The sequence below is a fragment of the Opisthorchis viverrini genome (assembly GCF_000715545.1).
Source record: "Opisthorchis viverrini unplaced genomic scaffold opera_v5_390, whole genome shotgun sequence".
In the NCBI taxonomy this organism is placed as follows: domain Eukaryota; kingdom Metazoa; phylum Platyhelminthes; class Trematoda; order Opisthorchiida; family Opisthorchiidae; genus Opisthorchis; species Opisthorchis viverrini.
The window spans coordinates 438413-458110 of NW_008752046.1; the positions used below are offsets into that span (position 1 = coordinate 438413).

The following is a 19698-nucleotide window of genomic DNA, read 5'->3' on the forward strand; positions in this document are numbered from 1 at the left end:
ATTGATATGTTACTGTAAATCGCACCAGTCTAACAGATTATTGACAAAATTGTGACACCGACTGGCGTGTTGTGGGCATCGCAGGGTATTTTGAACCCAAAGGCAGTCTGAGTTGAATATTCGGTTGGTGAACTTTTTGGTTTAATCTTGTGATAACGGTTAGCCGAATGCGAATCAATAGTCTTATGAGCGTTAGAACACACTGAGTAATCCACGAGGCGGTCGCTAGAGACGGGTAAAGAATATACTTCAAACGGTGCAAACATTCAGGCATATTGGGTCCCATAGCCGAATGTCCATTGCTTCACGAACGAAGTTTACCAGGCGTGGGGTGAATTAGCTAGTGACGCAGTCATATCACACATGTTTCCGACAGGTGACCTGACGGTTACGTCACTATGTTGGAAGCGCACTGTTAGCCACCAGGTTGCGTGCAACACCCATGCTCAGCCGACAGCTGGTCTGAGGCCCAAACATCCCTCTGAACAAGGGGTGCCCAGCAGTTAGTCCCCTTCTGCGTAGACTGTTATCCTCAGTCCACCTGTTGAGTCAATCACCGCACTCAAACCCGATATACAAAGCAGCGCTTTTCTGCCAGTCCGATGCGAATCAAAATTACAATGCATAGCATAGCATGCACCGATGTTTCGCTGCCATACCTACCTACCGGCACCATACCTTCACTTTGCTTTTGTGCTTTCCGATTGTTCTGGTTAGGCAGCTGCAGGTGATACATGCTGACCCCCTAGATTACGAATATCGTACTAACTGAAACATGAGGTGGCCTGGTGCACCATCTTCAGTTGCTTAGAAACATCATAAACGAGAGATTCAGTTGAGTCTCTCGTGAAAACCAAATTGATTTGCAACTGAGTGTATTTCTCAAAAACAGTCCAATTTGGTTTCAAGTAGAACATAAGGTTGACGGCAACTCGGGGACTGCGCCTACCTGATGAGCTCCAAGAAGGAAGAATTTTCAGCAACCTTATGAGTAGTGCATTACGCAGATACATGGATCGCGATATCTCGAATATCGTAGCGACTGAAACATCAGGCGGGCTGGGGCTGGAATCATCACAAACGAGAGATTCAGCTGGGTTCCAGTTGAATCTCCCGCAAAACCAAATTGTTTTTCAAATGAGTGTATTTCGATAATTTAGGTTCAAGTAAAAACCAAGGTTGACGGCAACTTGAGGACTGCGCTTACCTGATGAGCCCCGGAAAGGGTGAAACCCGTCGTGGGCTGCAACCTTATGAGTAGTGTATTACGCCTATAAAAGTAGTAGCTCATAGGCACTAACCTAGGTTTTTGCGTGAAGTATGAAACACCTGGATTATGAAACCTGGAGAAGGAAGTCTCGGGACATTAAGTTTAGCAAACGATTACATCGATTATAGAATTTCTCGTAGTAGTGCCCGAAAATAAACTTTTTTCTCAGCCAGTTGTCCTTTACTGACATGCTGGAGAGTGATCAAAAGTAACATGTCCAAGTCATGGGTTTACACTTATCATCTGCCATTCACGGATGAATCGCCGCGTACAATGCCTCCTGAATGACGTTGTTGTAGGCGATGCTTTTGAATAGCCAGCCACGTCTTGATGTTTCAGTGATAATGATGTTGTCTGTCTCAAAATAATACATACTACTAATAAGGAATTATACATTCCTTGTCCCTGCTGTTTGATCCCTTGATCCTACTTGGCTCCCAGCCACGAATCTATCATGAGATACTGTGCGAACCGGTTCGTTCGTAGGTTGCGCGGACAGTCCCGAATCGCTGAACAAAGGAATTCATCATCAACGTCGTCAAAAACTTAACATTGGTGTTCCACACTGACGTTTCGCTGTTGTATTTGGAAGTTTTATTGTGAAGAAAATAGTAAGAGTGGAGAGTGAAGAGATTTGGTGCTAGCCCACCACAACTATTCCGGGGTGCATAAACCTCCATCCAATCTGGATGGAAACTGACAACAATATTCAACGACTATAAGGATTTTTCGACGGTTGCACCTCGACAGGCGCTTACAGGCTTGTTTTCACTATAGAAGTTACCAGCGGGTGACCTTCATACAAAGATATACAAGACTAACGGTTGCTTTTAACCTTGCCGATCACCAGAATCCATAGCGATCTCGGACAAATATGTTCGGGCGGAATTCTTGTTTTCTCTTACAAGAGTGTTGTGCACTCTTTTGGACTCACACAAGGCTACTGTAAGTCGCCGCCGGAGTTCATCGTATATGGTGGTCCTGGACGGGGATGCCCTGTCATCATAACTTTTCATTTATGCCATCGGTCGTTGGCTTGTTCGCTGCTCAGCCACCAACCCACCGCTACGCACCACCACGCTCATCAGTAACGCACTGATGATGTCACCTCGATTGGTGATGAAACGTTTGCAATCAAATTGACCAGCTCAGCGAACAAGCCAATGACCACCATCTACACTACCTGAGCTCCCGACATTTTCCTCTATAGAAAATTTATGCCATTGATATGCCACCTGAAACCTTCGTGTTTTTCCCTTGCACGCAGCAGGTTAGAAAGTTCACTGAGCGTTTTCTCGCAGGTACTGAGTATGTGGAGACTATCCCCCCCTTAGATCGATTCCTTTAGAGGTTCAAGTTTCCGTCCACTAATAGAGTCTCTGTTGGCCTCCTACTAGCGTCTCAGTGAAGTTTCACAAACGCCACAGTAAAATTCTATCAGGGCGCTGTAAGACTCTTGAGCACAGCTTCGTAATACTTCCTCGAAACGTTCGAGTCGACGCTTGGAGGCGATCTGACTGCCATCAGTCACAAAGCTTTCGTCGCGAATCCTTTCTAGATAGAGACGATAATCTCACATTGAAGTTGGCTTCGCTGTGAGCAAGTTCTAAATACGACACGGTCGGTTATACCTTTTTAGACAAAACAGTTATTAGGAAAAATCCTTTTATTACATCACGTCTCAAAATACTGACATGTAAAGCACAATTGGGCAATGGATATCTGCTGAACGATGAGATAGAGAAGGCGAGAATTAAACTATAACATGAGCTCCCGTTCCTCTATAGAAAATTTATGCCATTGATATGCCACCTGAAACCTTCGTGTTTTTCCCTTGCACGCAGCAGGTTAGAAAGTTCACTGAGCGTTTTCTCGCAGGTACTGAGTATGTGGAGACTATCCCCCCCTTAGATCGATTCCTTTAGAGGTTCAAGTTTCCGTCCACTAATAGAGTCTCTGTTGGCCTCCTACTAGCGTCTCAGTGAAGTTTCACAAACGCCACAGTAAAATTCTATCAGGGCGCTGTAAGACTCTTGAGCACAGCTTCGTAATACTTCCTCGAAACGTTCGAGTCGACGCTTGGAGGCGATCTGACTGCCATCAGTCACAAAGCTTTCGTCGCGAATCCTTTCTAGATAGAGACGATAATCTCACATTGAAGTTGGCTTCGCTGTGAGCAAGTTCTAAATACGACACGGTCGGTTATACCTTTTTAGACAAAACAGTTATTAGGAAAAATCCTTTTATTACATCACGTCTCAAAATACTGACATGTAAAGCACAATTGGGCAATGGATATCTGCTGAACGATGAGATAGAGAAGGCGAGAATTAAACTATAACAGATAAAGGGTTTTAATAGATCTGAATAGCTGATCTGCAAGTAAGCACAATTCAACTGACAACAGTATACTCAAGCATAGAGATAAACCTCTGTCTAGGTAAACGGATCAATGAACGGATTATACGGGACGTGAACGTGAAGTGGTCTTGGGTACTGGTCGTGATCGGATTCTCCTTTGGACGCCGAAAGCAAACGCCTGACGCTTGGCTTGACCACGTCGATTCACCACCGCGAAAGTAGGGTACTTAACCGAAGCGATGGCCTGATCATAGTTGACGGGTATGGGAGCCCAGGCCTGTGGGTAGCTTATAGTTCCACCGAGTAGCGGCGGCGTGGCCTGTTTTCGGAATTTAGCCTGTAAAAGACGGTACTATAATATAAGGTATGCTTCAGCAGTAAGAACATCTTCATCTGATCGGTAGTGACAGTTGAATTTGTGCGTACTGGCTTGATACCATAAAGAGAAGTTGGAGTGTATTCAGACCATATGAATGCCTGGTTGCTGTAAGTATTTTTTTCGAAGGTACGAGACGTTTCAAGTATGCAGACTTTTGGAACTACAGAACATTAACTTTGGGGCTAAAAAACAGGCTGCTTGATCATTCAGCCCCCCCCCCCAATGGAGGTTTGCTACATTAAACCAACTGAGACAACAGTTGACTGGAAGACGAACTTTGTGAGAGCACTGCCAAGGGAACTGCTGTGAGTCCTTTAGGTGGATTGCGTGTATTTTAGGTGAAAATGGCTACCAAAAAATGAGATTAAAAAGAGGAGAGGACTCAACAAATCAACTTTTTCCTTTAGCAGCAAGATAGTTTACCATCCCTCCAAAGAAAACCAAACACCAGAGTGATCAAGCTATCCTTTTACCATCATAGTCTCACGTTAGAACACTGAAATATTGATCCAATTCGGAGTTCGATCCTCTTCAACGTCTTCCCTCCAAGTGAAGTAACTTTATACACCAGCTTCTTAGTAAATCCATTACAAACTTAAGGGTGGAGATTTCAGGAGCCCAACTGGCAGATCCACATTTTGGTGATCACAATATGCCATAAACTACTGTAGCAATCGATGCGTCTGTTTTCACAACCATTCCACAGTCAGTCAAACTTGTTGCCCTGTCAAGTCACCTGCGATGGTCACACCCCAACTTCCATATATCATGGCGCAGTCATCAGAGGTTCACTTGATCGTCGAAACTGCGCCTCTGGCAGTTTGTTCATTTCAACACAACCCAACCCAGCAGAACCCATACCGTGCCAGCCGCTTGGCTCCATACCTTTATCTGATGGTAGCTGTTTCGACTCGTGATCAGTTTCGTTCAGTGGCATCAGTTTCTAACGCAATACTCCCGCGAGCGACCATTCAGTCGACAGCCGATCGTCAGTGCAATCCCTGAGGTCATAGCCACTTGAAACACAACATGCAGAGACTCAACCGAATCTCTCGTTTATGATATTCTACAACTGAATGTGCTGCACACAGGCCGCCTCATGTTTCAGTTGGCACGATATTTGAGATATCGCAGTATATTTTCATTCAGTTGCAGAACATCATAAACGAAAGATTCATTTGAGTCTCTTATGAAAACCAAATTGATTTGCAAATGAGTGTATTTCTCGAAAGCATTCCAATTCGGGTTCACGTATAACATAAGGTTCACGAAAACTCGGGGACTGCGCCTACGTGGTGGGCCCCGAGAAAGGCAAAACCGGTGGTGGGCTGTCGAAGAGTTCTCAGCAACCTTGTAAGTAGTTTCCTTTATCAGTCAGTTAGCTTCATCAATAACTCAATTCTCAATAACTCATGTACTTGTTCGTAATACCAATCGTGAATGATTACCGGTCGACATTTGTCCCCTTATATGGACTTTTTTTCACAGAAATCCTCGTCAGTGCAATGTCTGAGGTCATAACCGTTTGAAATAAAACATGCGAATATTTGGCAGGCGATGGTTTACGCCTCTCGGGTTGACTACTGATATTGTTCTTGAGCAAAACGACTTTGGTGGGAATTACGCTGACCAACAGGTGCATCGTTCAGAAATGTATAGTGGCCAGTTCATTCGTCAAAACCAAGAGTTCCAGCCGAACGGATCTGGGGGCTGTAAGCTATACGCACATTAACCTCCAAAGAAGGTGATCTATTTAGGCTGTTTCTGAGGTGGTCTGTTCTCGAAGGGATCACACATTTGTTCTTGGCTGACGGGAGCACCGTTGTGGACTATCCGGATGACTGGCTTATATTTTACCATTGTTTTGTGAAGGAGTTCCCTGTAACGGAGCTGATCTTAGTAACGCTAATACTAATAATGGTAGCAACAGCACGAAGACGACGTCGTCCTCATCTCCAAAGACGAAGGCCAAGTGCAAGCCCTTCTGAATAAACTAACCACCATAACGCAGCACAACTCGAAAACGGGCCAGTAAGACTACAGAAGAAGTACACATCAATTGGCCAATCATGCAAAAGAATAACAATTACTCTTCAAAAACTATATAAACACAGACAGAGACCACCATAACACAGTACAACCCGCAAACGGGCCAGTAAGACTACAGGAGAAGTACACATCAATTAGCCAATCATGCAAAAGAATAACAACTACTCTTCAAAAACTATATAAACACAGACAAGAGCGTGCTGACGACGTTTCCTTGACTGGAAACAGCACGTTTACTGGCCAATTGCCAAGTTGGGCGGACAAATGAACGATTAGCTGATCACTCACCAGTAAACGCACCCGCACTAAAAATATTTCGACTAACTGACAAGTAGGAATTTCAGTGGATATCGGCAGAAAATAGTTCGAGGGTGCGCGGATGCCTTTGACAGGAAGTGAAGCATCCAGTTATGAGATATTCTGGTTTAGTTAAGAGATATTTTGGGACAAAATTTCAATGGTTCCGTCCAATAGGTTGCAATCATCTGGCAGACATTCGGCTATGTAAGATAAGGAAAAGTGGTATGAAGAGTGGATATCGACTCACTTTTGAACGTGAAACTGATCGTTTAGAGCGAGTACGGCCTCTGTTGTTGGGATAGCGATTGTATTTTCCTCTTTTCTGCCCTGGATTTCCTTCCTTAGCGTTCTGAGTACCGCTGGTAGATGGGCCGGCAGCGTTAGATTTCTTATGATCCCCTTCTTCTTTTTGTTCTGAAACATTCGCGTGCGATGAGCAACCATCTTCCTTTCGGACATCTTTGGGAGAAGAACTGAGTATATCAGTCGAGCAGGTTTTGGAATTCTGGGAAGGCTTTTTTGCTGGAGTACTGAGATTCCGATCTTCCACAACAGGAGAGTTGGCATCATCGGTTTGAGGATTAGTACACAAGAGTTCAACAACCTTTGAGGGGTTTCCATTTTTGGGCACATCGCCGTCATCCGATCGATTGCGTTCCTGAGTTTCTGATGTGCCGCGATGCGCCTGGGTCGAAGAACCTTCTCCCGACCATTCAGACTGGAACAACCATGGTGGAATATCGTTTTCTGCCATACCCTGTTCTGGGATGATTCCGAGTTCCCGAACTTGGTCAGCGCGGATCAAAACCAAACCGGAGGTGGTTAGTACCGGCCCGTGTCGTATTGTTGGGCTAGGATCGGTAGAATCCCGCTCCCGCGAGCTCGTGGGTAGCTCGTACCTATGAATCGGAAACAAGCAATCCAGATTAGAAATTGTTTCGTCCGCTTAATGCAAACAAACACAGTCTTTTATACATTATTATTCGAGACGAATGCAATTACGTCGGGTGCAGACAGATGTATCTTCCGAGTTCAGAGCTAACAAATTTAGGGAATAAGGTCATTTGGTGCCTTGAAAATTCAGCCAAATACAGCTGGTGTGCTAATTTAAAATGCTGATATGGAGTGTGGTGAAAATGCTCATTCAGCTGTGAACCTTGTATGGATGTACGTTGGCTCAATTGTTCAACCTCAGAACGTCGATGCTGCGAGATGAGGAGAGGATGAAAAAGCAGAGCTGGGCCGTTGAATACACTAGCCCCATGAAAGACAGCCGTTATTTGGGTAACTCTCTGGTGTCCCGACATCGCCTGAAGCCGATTTTTAACCATCGAGCCACCCTTCGTCTGTTTCAGTCACAGCAGACTTTAGGTGGTTGTGGTGCTGATGGGGAACTGGTAACTTAAAGTGTGAACAACAACCGGAAGGACCTAGCTGTTTACGACCATCAAGTAGGCAAGCACTTTGTTTGCTGGCCTTGTCGGTGCACTGCATCACTGTTAATTTGGTCTTGGCATGAAAAACGTGCAATGCCTCAAAGGCAGCTGGGCAAGATGGCCCAATTGGTTAGAGCGTAAATTCACTGATCGGAAGGTTCGTGGTTCGAACCCGACCTCTGCCCCTCAACTTCCCTTGTCTAGGCTTGGACAACCTGGCAATATCCCATCCCTCGTGCTTCCTTCTGGTGGCATGTCAGCTAGACACCGGAAGGGTGCTAGAGCTGAACCCACCAGCTGATATTTTATCCGGTTTTCGTAGTTCGATTTGACTCACCTCTGTTCCGACACGAGACTGTCTTCTGTGGTGATCCTCTGCGACATTAGATTCAGACCCCGAAATCTAGACCCAGCTTGCTGCGTTTTAGGTTGGGTCAGCACCATGATATCTGCTGGTTTCAAGCTGGCCAGGATATGCAACTGCACGCGTTTTGGGTTGAAACTGACAACACGCTGCAACAGAAATGCCGAATGATCATCGAGTATGCCAACCAGTTGCCCGAGGTGAACCAGCGTCCCTTGTCCTTGCGTAACCAGGCGAATCCATGGTCCATTTGAATTGGTTGGTGGTAACGTTGGAAATCTTGGAGCGATGTTGCGGGCACTCACCGTTGATTTAGTTGCATTCTCGAAATCAGGAGCCAGAATTTTCTTTTCCACAGTTGTCGGGCTAGTGATCATTTGAATTGATGAGCCGGGTGACAGAGGCTCACACCGAGGCGATCTGGCACCCGGTAATTTGAGTGCAATCAGGGTGGCGACAATCTTGAGCAGTTCCTTAGAAAGGTCACTGGCAAGGGATGTCGTGACATCGTCAGCAGAATGAGAATTAGGGGATCGGGGGGTATTTTGCGTTACATTGGAACTGAACTCTCCGGTAGAGCTGCATCCGATTGGGCTTATATTCTGTTTTTCCCAAAAAAGAAATAATATGGATCTTGTCATAGCGCTTACTAGTCCACACAATTAGTTGCCAATCATGTAAAGCTGAAGGGTTATGAATGTTACGCTCAGGATTACGGCGTATTTCACGCTTGCATGACGTTCAGATCACTTTCCAAACGCCCTATTTTACGATACGAACAATACAGAATTTTCCAAGTTCCGATATGTTAGTTCACTCGATAAAAATGAACATGATGTCGTGAAGAAATCGCACTGTTTAACCTGTCATATCTGCTGTAACAGAGATCCAGGATTCTAGTCCTAAGAGCAAACGTCTACAGGGATAGTAAGATTACTTGCCACTACAGGCACCCTTCACTGTTTCTTCACTCCTATCAGAAGCAGTCAGAACTTGTGGTTCACTAAGTAGCTCATTTACTCCCCTTGGAGACAAAGATGCACTCTTTTAGTACTATGCATAAGGTCGCTGAGAACCTTGGACAGCCTACTACCACTTTTCCCCCTTCCAGGACCACCACCAGGCTTACCAGCCAATGCAACCTTGCTGCGGAACGTCTCGTGATTAGATAGAGGGCTACAGTAAGACATGTCAAAAATTCAAAAGACGCAAATCGAAGCCATTATCGACTTTGGCTTGTTCGTTTAGTCATGTAGGCCAGAACAGACTCCAGACAGCTGTAACATGAGACAAACACGCAAGATTTATAGCTCACAATACCTGTGTAGCGCAGATATTACTTCAACAGCCTGACACTTAAATAAGAGTGCTTCTCGTATACAACGATGACACGGCTTAGGGGTTTCGCAACGCATAGTTTAACGGTGTCGATGAAAAATCTTATTAAAAATGCGTATGACACAAGAATCACGGGTATTCAAAAGTTGTGAAATCTAGCAAATTGTCCCTTGCACGGAAGACATCTTGAGCGATCAATTTTTCCTGAAGTGGCTTACAGTTTACCAGAGAATACTCTAATTTTCTCGTAGGTGTTGGCACATTTAAATATTCTGAACAAGTTTTATCCTACAAGTGACGTAAGTCTATGTTGTTTACCTTGTCTGTGTCGGCTCACACCTTCTGAGATTCGTAAGCTGCGCACTGTTGACTATTCTAAACAAGGAATAAACAGATCCATAGTGCTCCCGGTCGTTTCAGTTTGAACATCTCAAGATGGCCTCATACTATCAATAATTTGCAAGTATTTCAGAGGAGGAATAATTCACACGACCCTTGAACCTTCACTCGAGGAGCCGGTCAAGAAGTGTTTTGGATTCCGCGATTGAAAAATGGGTGACACTATATCACGTTTAAGTGTGAGGCAACCATATTGTTGATCGGCCACTCGGTTAGCTGTTCAGATTACTAGCCGGGAGGTCACGGGTTCGAAGCTCGCTAAAATTTCGTGAGATGTTCACAACCCATGATTCTCAATAAGGATAAAACAGCTGCGCATTGCCTCCCAGTTTTTCAGCATATACTGGCTTCACTTGGGGGGTTAAATCTCCATTGAAAAACCTGCATACTGTCAGTTGTGGAATTCCATCTTGCAGAAATACTAATCATTATGGTCATGGTGTTGAATGAAAAAAATCGTCTAACTGTAAAGCCCTTTTCGTGCCTAGTTGTCATGTCACCCAAAAGAAACACGAGGGTTGGGAGGCTGCCAAGTTGCTCAAGCCTAGACAAAGGAAGTCGAAGCACGAACCTTCCGGTCAATAAATTCGCGCTCTAACCACTGAACCAGCTCGCACCTGAGCCATATTGCCCCGAACCAGCTTTGAAACTAAGTAATGCTACTACCTGAAGGCAACTGGACAAGCAATCCATTGACTTTTCCAATGAGTTTCACAATTTAAACTTTCATTAGACTCACCTTCAACCTATAGTGGCGGCTAAAGCCCTGAATTGAGACCAAGTGCCATTTCCTAAAACATCTAATGTACAGTTTGACTGCATCTCAGGTCCTCTGAGACAGAGTGCGAAATTCCGATGCCTAAATTGAAAATTTAGTCACTAAACCTGCTAAAATAACGCATACTTGTGTCTGAGTATGTGAAGCCGGTTTCAAATAATTACGCAACGAAGTGATCAATTCTACATCGGCGACAAAGCCGCGCGACAGGCAGCACTTAGCGGGACACTAATGACAGAATTCTATCTACAAGGTAAGCACACCCATCCGACGTACATAAGCATGAATTTCAACAGATGGTGGTGAATTCATCTCCGGAAGCCCGAGGAGCCATGTTTCCAATGGCGACACTTGTCGGTAAGCAATACCTCACCATGGTCCAAATGCCTCGGGACCTATATTTTACACCACCGAACTGACAAGCAAACTGTACTCTGAGTTGTAAAAACATTCAAGGATCGCATGTTACCTTTAGGAGTTTCCTTAACGCTTCAAAGATCAATTGTTCTGCGCTAACCAAAGACTGCGTGACAAGGAAGTATTCATTTGTCATGAGGCGCTTCGGTACGCGTATTCTATTAGTCCTAATTTTAGTGTTAAATGACGGTTGAATGAACGTCACGAAGCAGTGGATAAATGAATGAATGAATGAATGAATGGATGAATGAATGAATGAATGAATGAATGAATGTATTATTGAACGAGCGGATGAATACATGAATAGCGCTACTTTCCTCAGCGGAGGTTAGGTTACTTTTTGTGTCCCCAGACGCGGTAGATAACATCCATACAAAAGACCACAAACTAATTGGGGGGTGGTACAGCCCGTAGGCAAGACTGCCAGTTCTACGTATAACAATGAAAGCAAGTCAAGAAGCATATTGAAGCTGGCATAGTAAAAAAACGATACTTACGGGGATTGGCGGTGCTGTTTCATCTAATTCAATGACAGTTTTCTCAGACATGGCTAGATTTGATCACCAGTTCTCGGAACGCAACAAGTAGGCAAGTGAGTGATGTGAAATGCTTTCTGACCGACCGCTCAGAGGTCACAACAAACCGGTCACGAGGTATTGATCTGAACATCGTTCAACTAACTGCAGCTATTCGATTTCAACCAACGAAGTCTGGCATATTCGATCCACCGCATGGGTTAATATCGATTGTGGTCAGTCAGTATGAACATTTGATGGAAAGGGAGACAAGGAAACTGAAGTCAGTAAAACAGTATGCTAAAAATGGCAGCTAGACTGAAACAGCTGCCATCGAGATTCATTTTGATAACGAGGGATTTTTAAAGTGGTTTACATGTCATTCAGAATCACAGAAAGTTCGATTTAATCGGTAGTCCTAAATCTCGGACGAGTAGTGAGCGAACATCACAAGCTAAAAGCTGTCCAAATAGAATATCCGAAAACGTGTAACTCAGAAAGAGTTGAAGTTCAAATAATTCCTATATCTGTCATTAAAGTGTAAGCCATTGACATTCTAGAGAAGTACACCCATTTGCAGACAAACTTGGTTTCTGTGAGAGACCCATCTGGAACCCGACTGAATCTATCGTTTAAAAAAAAAACAAAATCTGTTTGCAAATGAGTGTATTTCGCTAAGTTCGTGCAATTTGGGTTCAAGTAGAACGTGAGTTTGATGAAAACTTGGGGACTGCGCCTACCTGAGGAGTCTCAAGAAGGGCGAATATGGTCATGGGCAATCAGCAACCTTATGAGTAGTATGGTGCGTTTACTTACATTCTATTCTCTGTTTAATGAAGGAAACATTGTGGAATTCGGTGACGTAGCGCATTGAATACACCCAGATTTTTGTCGAATGAGCCAGAATATATCAAAACGAAGAACCTAGCATTGTTGAGTCTGGAGATCACAGGTAACGCCACCGTTTCTCCCCGCACTGTATTTCAAGTGCGGTGACCTCATGATTATTAACTGTTCAGTGATAATTGAAGAGTGGAGCATCATTACACTTCCGGTGATAAGGCGAAATCGTTTTTCCAATTAGAATCCTTGTGCATTTGGAACTTTCACTCAGTGTCTGAGTGTTCAGCCTCCTTGCATAACAATCTGTTGTTGAGGCAGATTCACTGATGGGACCCAGAGAGCTCAGGCTTGCCACGATAGACCCAGTTGCATTTTATAGACGGAAAAATACGCTCAGTGTCACAGTGCGGAAAATTTCTGGGCCTGTTTGGTGGACGGGCATCCGGGTCCATCGAACTACGCCGACGGTCACCCGCACGCGTTGGATAATGCCAAACGGGAGTCACGCTGAGCCGAATGTGCATCCACTCGAAGGCCATGTGTCCGACGTAAATCCGATTAAATAAGACCGCAGGTGAACAGAAGAAGGGGTGGTGCGATATTCGTGAGAAATTTCTGAGCTGCCGTTTCACTGTGCTGCTTCGAACACTTCAGTTGTCAGTTGAGCGATATAATGCGTGCGTTTGAACATGTCTGCTCATGAGTTACATACATCCAGGGGTTGTTTGATGCATCAGAGATCTTTGCGGAAACTTAGAGCTTTATCCTATGGTCATGGGCAATCAGCAACCTTATGAGTAGTATGGTACGTTTACTTACATTCTATTCTCTGTTTAATGAAGGAAACATTGTGGAATTCGGTGACGTAGCGCATTGAATACACCCAGATTTTTGTCGAATGAGCCAGAATATATCAAAACGAAGAACCTAGCATTGTTGAGTCTGGAGATCACAGGTAACGCCACCGTTTCTCCCCGCACTGTATTTCAAGTGCGGTGACCTCATGATTATTAACTGTTCAGTGATAATTGAAGAGTGGAGCATCATTACACTTCCGGTGATAAGGCGAAATCGTTTTTCCAATTAGAATCCTTGTGCATTTGGAACTTTCACTCAGTGTCTGAGTGTTCAGCCTCCTTGCATAACAATCTGTTGTTGAGGCAGATTCACTGATGGGACCCAGAGAGCTCAGGCTTGCCACGATAGACCCAGTTGCATTTTATAGACGGAAAAATACGCTCAGTGTCACAGTGCGGAAAATTTCTGGGCCTGTTTGGTGGACGGGCATCCGGGTCCATCGAACTACGCCGACGGTCACCCGCACGCGTTGGATAATGCCAAACGGGAGTCACGCTGAGCCGAATGTGCATCCACTCGAAGGCCATGTGTCCGACGTAAATCCGATTAAATAAGACCGCAGGTGAACAGAAGAAGGGGTGGTGCGATATTCGTGAGAAATTTCTGAGCTGCCGTTTCACTGTGCTGCTTCGAACACTTCAGTTGTCAGTTGAGCGATATAATGCGTGCGTTTGAACATGTCTGCTCATGAGTTACATACATCCAGGGGTTGTTTGATGCATCAGAGATCTTTGCGGAAACTTAGAGCTTTATCCCCTCCATAAGTCAATTTCATGTTACAGTGCAATTCAACTGTATCTAAGCTGAGTACGTCTGCACTTTGTTTAAGAATACCGAGTGCCGTTGCAGCCGAAATGTGAGGCCATCTTGGTGCAGGTAGCCAAATCCACTTAGACTCGTACACAACAATTGTGTGTGCGTGTTGATGTCTGGTGACTGTTCCACACGGATCTCTGTTCCTCACCCTCTAAGCACGACCGGTTGTCACTCCTTTGTGTTCACACGTTGCATGCGATGCCAGCCAAGTGCCCCTCTGTTTGATTACCTTCTCTGAACGGCACTACACTTTCTCATTTATGTCTATCCGCGTCATGTACATCCTCATATGGCCTTCTATCTCGCATAGGTCCCTGTAACCTTTCCAACCCCTGTATTCTGGATCCTAGCGTTTGGTTCGTGTAGGCTGGAATCGACTCAAATCTATTTTATTTGGACATTGTTCATTCAGGGAGCTCCTGCCCGATTCAGTTTCCATTCTGCTCCAGACGGCTGGTAGGTTTAGAATACTAGTCAGTCAGAGAGTTCAGCACCACGATACCCCATGAAGCTGTGCAGTCATTCGAAGCCCGTTATAATTGTGAGATTGAGATGAGATAGGGTGAGTTTCCTGTTTACATCAACCTAACTTGCAAGTGAATTTGCAACTCTAAGCAAGCATAATTTCGTGTTCATGTAGGGGGTGGGATTGATCGTTATTCACGGACTACGCCTAGCTGATGAGCTTCGAGCAAGGTGAAGCAGGTAGTGGACTATCCAGAAGTTTTTATCAACCTTATAAGTAGTATCATCTTTTATTTACACAGGTGGACAAAGATCCTATTTTGGAGTACTACGGTCTTTTTGTATCCCGGAGGTAACGAACGAAACTCACCGTATATGGCTGTTGGATTGGACGTTGTATACCCTGTTTTTTCATCTTAGTTGGCCTTTTCAGAAATCATAAAACCACACAGCATGCTGGGCCTTGCTTCACCGACTGGAGCGTAACCTCAATGAATTCGCTCCTTACATATGGGTGGAGAACATTCTGTTCGAATTACACATCATGCAGTGTTCTATGTTGGTCCCAAATTGTCTCTGCTGTTCACAAACAACTCGCCCGGAAATCATCAGTCCTGCTGCTTTTGACAGCGGATGCGGCGCCAAAACGTGGAAAATCGAGAGGCTGTCCACTTTGTGGAAGACGATTCTGTCTCCGGGTGGAACGAACGAACTCACCGTATATGGCTGTTGGATTGGACGTTGTATACCCTGTTTTTTCATCTTAGTTGGCCTTTTCAGAAATCATAAAACCACACAGCATGCTGGGCCTTGCTTCACCGACTGGAGCGTAACCTCAATGAATTCGCTCCTTACATATGGGTGGAGAACATTCTGTTCGAATTACACATCATGCAGTGTTCTATGTTGGTCCCAAATTGTCTCTGCTGTTCACAAACAACTCGCCCGGAAATCATCAGTCCTGCTGCTTTTGACAGCGGATGCGGCGCCAAAACGTGGAAAATCGAGAGGCTGTCCACTTTGTGGAAGACGATTCTGTCTCCGGGTGGCACTCCAAGGCAGAATTGCTTACATTCAGTTTGGAAATATGTAATGTGTCTTACATGCGCAAGCAACAACCTTTAGGCACACCTACGATCAACATATACTACTGAGCAGTCGTCATCATCATCATCAATCATCATCGTCATCATCAGCATCGTCATCATCTTCATCGTCATCATCATCATCATTGACAGCATGACATCAGTGTTCAACACCGATCCTCCACTACCGTACAGCCATGACTTATTTGGAAGTCTTAGTGTAAAGAAAAGAGTAAAGGGGGATGGGGGAGGGACTTCACTCAGGCGACTAAAGTTTCTTTATAAGGGATGTTCTGGGTTGACAATGTTATGGAATATAGGTAGTTCGGGTGCGCTGTTTGATTGTTGGTTTGTTCGCTGAGTTGGGCAATTTGATTGCCAACGTTTCATCCCCAATCGAGGTGACATCATCAGTGCGGGGTTGAGTGAGACGGGGGGTTGTTGTGTCAACTGTCTCAGAGCAACAGTTTAGTTTTTTTGTTAAAAAATCCTCTGATCATTTTTACGAACCGATGGCTTGTTGAACTGGACGCACCTGGCTGAGGTCATCCGTGGGATGTTTACGGTGGGAATACTAACGAAAATTGGAACAGCGAAAGCTTAGAACAACTAAGACTGCTGGTGATACGTTGGACCCGAATAGGAGGTAGATGATGTAAAAGCCAGGAATGTTCTGGCTGTACAGATCCAGTCGAACTCATTATCTACGCCGATCCCTTATCAATATGACATGAGTTGTAGACCCCCGAAGCCATAGCCTGACATGGTAACGACTGTTAAGCCGTTTGAAACTTTGAACGATCCCGAACAGCAATTAGGTCAGGTTTGATGAAGGACGTCAAAGTAGGTGCTCTCAAATCCTCGAAGACGGTGTATCCCGGTCGAAGGAAACATTTTTCATGTTTCCTTGCAACCCGATTATGACGAGTACATCTGACGTCATGCGTGATCCAGCAGGACTGAAAAATATGCACCAAACTCTCCGACTGACCAGGGTTTCCACAACATAAGATCGTCTGGTCACCATGGCCATACCGAGCGCTTCTGACTCTCGTCCTGAGCGACCAACTCTTGTTAAACGCGACCGTCAACACTGTTGTGCAGACTATCACCCCAAGCAGCCACCACCTCCTTGGTGTTTACGCATGCACCTTGGACTGGAATCGAATGACCCGAACAACCTTACCAAATGCGGAATCGGTGACCACATTGTGTAGTACTCGACACTGAGTAGAAAGGAGCCTTTTAAATACGCGCTCTCCGCTGCATCGGGATTGTTGCACTCAGACTTGGGATACCAAACGCCCCATGTTGTTTACCGGCTGCTTAGGATGTTCTTCGGTAGATGTAACCAGCCACAAATATACTGCTTGATGTAGTTATCCAATCTTTTGAGCGTGTTTCAGTGAACTTGGCCGAGCACGAGCGAATATGTCAGCCTTGGTATCAGGTAGTTCCTCGTGATTCCCATTCTTTGATGCGGCTTCAACGGGGCACGCATAACCTCATCGAGCAGTTTGAGCAGGTGCTACCGGCAGTTTGAGACCCCTTCCCCCTTGAAAGTAAAGGGGATTGCCAAATATGTTACGGTGTCTGTGGAACCCAGAGGAGTGATGAGTTCCTCGGCGAAGCAACATCGTTCCACTGTTTCTCGTCCCCACAAATCATTATCGCTTTCGTCCTTCTGGCGTTTACCTTCATACCGGCTCTTCCCAACTCGACCGCAGCAGCTTCAAACTTCTCTTTAAGGCGAGTCTGACTTCCTGCACACACGACCCAGTCGTCAGCGAAGACAAAACTACCTACTAGGGTGTCATGGAACTGGTATCCCAGTTGCGGCATCGACAATCCAAGAACCTCATCCATCGCTATGATGAATAATAATGGGGAGGATGGATCTACTTGTCTTACACGTCTGTGGTAGTGAACCTCGGAACTGGGGAAAACTGCTACAGCATTCTCATAGAACTGTGCGATGTATCGAACTAGAGGTGACGATGCTCCAAACGCCTTGGCAGATCTGACAATTATGTCATGAGAAACGTAATCGAACGCTGCCCAGATATCAACAAACGCCGAGCGGAGTTTAAAAGCATTCGCTGAAGTCTATTATTACTCATTCGGAAACACCTATCTCTCCAACTCATCAGGCTAAATCATGCCACAGCGGACTGTGTTGACGTACTGATTATCTGACTGTTCTATTCGACATTGGTTCATTGACCTGGTCCATTTTTTTAGAATCCTGTGCGAGTGTTCGATATTGGCATGATTTCTGCATGCCACAGCCTATCGGTGAGTTTCCCAATCTTATTTTGGTTTGAGTAAACTCCATCTTTCATGAAGCTTTGTTGTGGTCAATTCATCATCTAACTCGGTGAAGACACTGTCTCCTTCATACTCAACGTTGATCAAGGTTGAAGTCCCGGTCTGATTGGTTTGGCTTACTGTAGACAGATTTGTCAAGGCTTCACGTCACATGACATTCAAGCAATGTACTTTGCTAATCGGTTAGTACTCTACCTTGAAGGGAGTAGAATAAGACGAAGCGCGGAAAATGAGTTTATTATGGGCACGTGGCTCAGTCTAGCGCCCTCAAACGATCAACATTTCTGTGCAAGTATTTAGATCCACGATGCATCAAAAATAACTTGGCTGAGGCAGAATTAATTGGAATAAAGATGGAGATATGTGCTTGGGCACCCTTTCCATGATCTTAACTTCCAGATGGAATTGTGAACGGAAGCATTTGATGAGCGCTTTCTGGTCTTGAGAAGAATCAAACTGTCTGGTGATCTCTGAGAACTACGAAGCTGTGCAGATTAGAATGTCTCAGTTAACCAGGAATCAGTGTACCGATATGAGCAGCTGATCAGTACGCCACGAAGTTGCAACTAAACGTCTTGAGTAACGCACAAGTTGTTTAATTCGGAAAACCCATAGAAAACGAAGGGTTTGTCATGGCAATTGTAGTTCCCATGCTCGAAAAATTGACAAAAGCGGAAGTATTTCGAAATGCTAGCCTCTAAGCCCCTTCTAAATAGTTCAGGTAGGAATTCTAGGATGGTAAATTACTGATTTCCCATAGCAATTTGAAACTAGGTCGGATTTCATGTACTCATCAGAAAAGCATTTGTCGGAGAGAAACTGGGTGTCTTTGAGTGGTAGTTGGAAGAAACCAGGCTCAGGTGCAATTACGTCACATTTGACAGAAACCGGTCATGTCATTGACAGAGAGCAAGCGTTCACTACCACATACCGGGTGCCTCTGAACCGATCAGGACTGGTACGATCCAGAGGGGTTTGGAGTCCAACCGCTGGGCCCACAAATTTGAGTTCTGAAGAAAATTGTGCGCCCTCTGAATTCGAACTGGCCTGGGAAGAATCTGGTTCCACAAGCCTGTCTGACACTGGCGTCATTTACTTGATTCGGTGACCCATTGACCTAGCTCTCATTCAACCCGCTTCCTTTGATTTCTATTTTACTAAAGTGTATATGCCCCCGATTCCATCCTTTTCACGTGATTTCTGGTGACATATAAATCTGTAACGTATTAGTCAAGAGGAACAATCACATATAAGGAACAACTCGCGTTCTTTCAAGGATTTGGTTAAGCGCGTTCAACCGCCCGTGAAAATGAGACTAAATGTAATCGATAGCAAAACTGTCGACGAAAGCGGTCAATTAAGTTGAAGACTGGTCGATACGGACTGGTCTACAGGACTGCGAGTGAGTAGGTGAGAATTCTGGTCACGAGTGATTGATGGATATTCTGATTTGATGATTGTTCACGTTAATCCTAATTTGGTAGGGCACATCAGTTCTTTACTGGCTGTCTCAGTGCCACCGCCCGGCATGGCAATGATGCGACGCCTTGACTACAGACTACCTGAGAGTATCGTAGCTTCGTCGTATGGAACACGTCCATATTGTGTTTGGTAACTGACAGCCCAAAACTGTTACCACTTGATAGAGGGCTATTTTGAAAGGTACTGTACCGCTGGCCTCATTTTATATCTACTCG

The 19698-nt window shown here is 44.9% G+C and overlaps 1 protein-coding gene across 1 annotated transcript; it reads right to left on the minus strand.

The window, feature by feature from the left end:
* Nucleotides 1–3502: 3502 nt before the first annotated feature.
* On the minus strand, nucleotides 3503–19093 carry T265_10632 (hypothetical protein; the record flags this gene model as incomplete). Its single annotated transcript, XM_009177057.1, has 5 exons — nucleotides 3503–3968; nucleotides 6607–7258; nucleotides 8133–8761; nucleotides 17369–17693; nucleotides 18933–19093. The coding sequence occupies 5 exons, from the start codon at nucleotides 19091–19093 to the stop codon at nucleotides 3732–3734; spliced, it is 2004 nt and encodes a 667-aa protein (XP_009175321.1).
* Nucleotides 19094–19698: the final 605 nt, after the last annotated feature.